Genomic DNA, 4390 nt, shown 5'->3' with positions numbered 1-4390 from the left:
ACTTTAACTAATGTAAAATCAGATATATATTTAGACTGTTTTTCTGCTATCGAGCTGCATCAATTAACTTCAATAATTTCTTACATCGAAGCCATCAAACCTTTGACTTTGACTTTGACTAACCTGTCTGTGTTACGATCCAATCCCAACTAGGCTGCTTAAAGAAGTTGTACCCTTAATTGGCACTTCTTTACTGGATATGATCAATCTTTCTTTATTGTCAGGATATGTACACGAGTCCTTTAAAGTAGGCTGTAATTAAACCCCTTCTTAAAAAGCCCACTCTCGACCCAGGAGTTTTAGCCAAAACTATAGACCGATTCTAACCTCCCGTTCCTCTCTAAATTCTGGACAAAAGTAGTCGCCAAACAGTTGTGTGACATATCTACATAGCAACAGCTTATTTGAGGATTTTCAGTCAGGGATTTAGAGTTCATCACAGCACAAGAGACAGCAGTGGTATTCATTGACCATCATATTCGATTACAGAGACTTCAGCATCTGATTGGCATTGAAGGAACCGCATTAAGCTGGTTTAAGTCCTATTTATCCGATCGTTCTCAGTTTGTACACATTAACGATGAATCCTAAAGTCAGTCATAGGGTTCCACAAGGTTCTGTGCTTGGACCAATTCTATTCACTTTATATATGCTTCCCTCAGGCAACATTATTAGGAATCAGTCCATTAACTTTATTGTCATGCAGATGATTCACAGTTATATCTATCAATCAAGCCTGGATGAAATACTCAATTATCTAAATTAGTTCTTGTACTTGGCCCCAAATCCGAGACTCGCACTGTCTAAAGATATTGTTACTCTAGATGGTATTACCTTGGATAGTTAGTAATACCCTCCCAAGATCTAAAACAGTAATCAATATTATTCGTATATTCAAAACACCGCAAATCCACTGCGGTATAGATTATAATTTTGGCAAACGCAAAGTCAACATTCGTGACTTGTAAATTGGTATTTGCACAAAGGTGTAATGATTTATTCAAATGTTTGGAAACTTGCTAATTAAATCATACCAATTTGTAAAATATTTCACGTCTCGCATGTGCATTTGTCTTGAAATTTCATTTGCGACTCTTACGTTCCTGTGTGAAGTGTTGGAGTTCTGTGTTTAGCGATCATCCAACACGCACAATTCATCCCTGCTCGTTTACGTAATTTTGAGACATTCCTTTCGCCTTTTTCCAATCCGATCCATACGCGAAGGTCTTAACCCATGCAAGAGTCCGCAGACCCGCCAGACCTCAATTTGGGCGGAGTTAAACGGTTAAACCCCGCCCACTCTCCAACATTTGACTCCACCGTCACCGTGATGCTTCCTGTTCGGTCTATTCTCCTGTCTCCTTCCACGCTTCTGACTGCCGCTTTGGTATCATTAAATAAAGTAAGTAAGTGTGACTTTTAATAATATTGTTTCATGTAATTTTAGGTGTATTGTTAGCTCATGTGAATTAGCTGCATATGAGCTAATGTTATATTTAAACTAATGTAATACTAATATCAGAGTGCATTCGGTGGTATATGCACTGTAATGAAGACTAATCAGAGTACAAGAAAAATTTAATGCATAAGTCAGTATTTTGTGACTTTGTAATCATGTTTTTTTTTTATGTATAGAGACACGATTACAGTGATACGTGGGGATGACTTCCCCAAATCCACAAAAAGCAGAGACCTGTCATGTCGTTCTGCAAGTACAGTGCATCTGCAAAATATCAAGTGGACAACCACATTAAGGCCATGCCTCAGTGAGGCCAGCAAAGGTAGTAGAAACTTTTGAAAATGATAGTTAATTGAATACACTGTAATTAAGGGTCTGACGCGCTATGGACCCCCACTGCCTCATCGTATTCGATAACGTTGATATATAAACAATGCTACGAGTAAACTATACTTCGTATGCAGGGGAATATGAACATCGTGAACATTTATATTTGTATATTAAGAGCAGTATCTTGTCTTTTTGTTTTTAAACACTTTGTATACAATCCAGAGGATACGTATGACTTTTATGATCTGCTGGCTCATAGTTCTGTTATTTTTATACATACTGTATTAAGTATATAGATACGGTAATTACATAATAAAGTCCATAATGCGGTGTTTTCTTTCAGTTTTTACTTATAGCTCCATATTATGCATTAATATCTCAGGTCATATTATTTCTCTGGGCTATGAGTAACTTACATGAACCAATATTCAATTTGTGTTAGTCTTGCAAAACAGATTTGAATGGCGCTTGGATGTCTTTAATGTTTGACTATTGTAATATGAAGTTGTATTTGCTTCATCAATGACAAAGGGGGGGATTGTGTAGTAAAGAGACATATATATTTCACATAATACGTTTTCAATATTCCTGAACTTGGAGAGACAGCGATACCTGTTGAGGATATTTGGTGATTCATTTTGTCTCTAATATTATTAATTTTATCATAAAAGAACACATACATGGCTCAATAGAGCTTTGAGTCTCTGTCAGCCTGGCTACAGTGCTGAAGAAACCTAGGGTTGTTCTTATTTTGCTTCTATTAGTCTTGAATAATAGCGGCCTATGTCCATTATGAGGGCCCTTTCTATAGGTTTTAAATTATCTTGCCAAATTGAACGATATTCTAATAGTTTGGAAGGGCGCCATTGCCTTTCAGATTTCTGTACTTTTTGCTTTAATTGGCATCTCTGAAAATAACATTGCTTTTGTTTTCTCCAGATCAGTTATTCATCGACCGCTGTCATTCTAAGCGATAAGAGCCGCTTCCCCACCTTCATGAGGACCATTCCTAATGATGATCATCAGACAGCTGCCATGGTCAGTCTGCTCAGCACCTATGGCTGGAACTGGGTGGGAATAGTTACCACAGATGGAAATTACGGCAGTTCAGCGCTTGACCTCTTTGTGTCCCACGCTTCTGAAAAGGGGATCTGTGTGGCCTTTAAATCAATCCTACCTCAGTCTGTAAGCAACCCTGATGTCTGCTCTGCTGTCATGCAGACTGCCGAAACCATTTACAGGAACCCCAAGGTACAGCTGATTGTGTCCTTTGCCACATCAACTCACATGATGTACCTATACCAGGAGCTTAAGAATCAGACGCTGAAAGCAGGACAGAACATGAGGTCAATGAGAAGAGTCTGGGTGGCCAGTGACAGCTGGTCCTCCTCCAGCTCTGTGACAGGTAACTTAACTCTGGAGGACATAGGACATGTTGTGGGCTTCACCTTCAAAAGGGGAGACATGTCATCATTCAGTGAGTACCTGAGCAGGCTGGAGGCGGCTGGACAGGACTACACGGAGAATAACTCCTTCATGCAGGAGTTCTACAGGCAGCTAAATGCTACTGAAGGTTCTGGAGACACTAAGCTGGTGTCTAAAGCTGTGAACATCCTCAGAGAACACTCTCATGCTGCTTCTGTCTTCAGTATTGAGATGGCTGTGAGTGCTATCGCTCAGGCTGTGGCATCTATCTGCAAGAGCAGAGACTGCAAAACTCCAGGCACCGTGCAACCCTGGGAGGTAATGACATACATGAGTGTGCCCTTGTGTTGCATTCATAAGGTCCACATGGATTAATTTTAGGATGCGGAAAAGGGTTTAGGGTTACAGGCAGCTAGGATTATGGGTAAGGTTAGATTCAGATAACAGTTAAGGGGTTAGGTTTTGGCTGTTGAGAGAGATTATTGCCACATTAAATATGATACCTCAGTGTACTTACCGTAAACACAGGGTTGAGACAATTGGCAGCCTCTTTCTCACACCTGTGGAAATGTTGGAAAGTGTTTTTCTATAGACTATTATTACCACATTTCCCATGAAACCTGTTACTATCCAGGTCCACCTTATCTCCAAATATGAATCCAAATATGCAGACTCACAGGCTTCCCAGATGATTAATTGGATTTGGACAGCTACTTTCTATAATATAACATGGGTACCAGCACTCACAAACTTGTGATTGAGAAACAGCTTAGTCTGGGTTAGGATTAGCACCCTAAAGGGCACTTTACCATGTTTTGGCCATTGGAAGGCCACCCAAGGGGACACTTTATTGAGTTTTATTTACCATAGGGATATAAAAGAGGGTGTTTTTCTGGTGTGTTTTTTTTTTTTACTTTTTATCCAGTTTGAAGGCACTTTTTTACCATCCACTGTTTAGATCTTGGGAGGGTACTACTAACTATTTTTTAACTCTTTTTAACTAACTAACTTTTTAACACTAACCAGGAGAAGCTAACTGCAATGACAGCAACGGTGTTGAAGACTCCCATGATCACTCTTCAGCTGTCACTATCAATTAAGATAAAAAAGAATGTTTCAGGTTAAGCTAGAGGATGGGGATAGATGCAATTATCTATCTTTGTTCAGCTTTGTTGT

General features: G+C 39.4%; 1 protein-coding gene across 1 annotated transcript in view; it reads left to right on the top strand.

Moving 5' to 3' along the window:
* gprc6a (G protein-coupled receptor, class C, group 6, member A) overlaps positions 1-4390 on the top strand; it is an 8586-nt gene that overhangs the window by 1443 nt on the left and 2753 nt on the right. Inside the window, 1 exon segment of the mRNA XM_035672100.1 lies at positions 2729-3532. Within this exon segment, the coding sequence (XP_035527993.1) occupies positions 2729-3532 (804 nt within the window).

Source organism: Morone saxatilis, unplaced genomic scaffold, assembly GCF_004916995.1.
Source record: "Morone saxatilis isolate NCDOM2014 unplaced genomic scaffold, NCSU_SB_2.0 Contig24, whole genome shotgun sequence".
Classification (NCBI taxonomy): domain Eukaryota; kingdom Metazoa; phylum Chordata; class Actinopteri; family Moronidae; genus Morone; species Morone saxatilis.
Note: the sequence above shows the minus strand (reverse complement) of the source record. Positions and strands in the feature narration are given on the sequence as shown.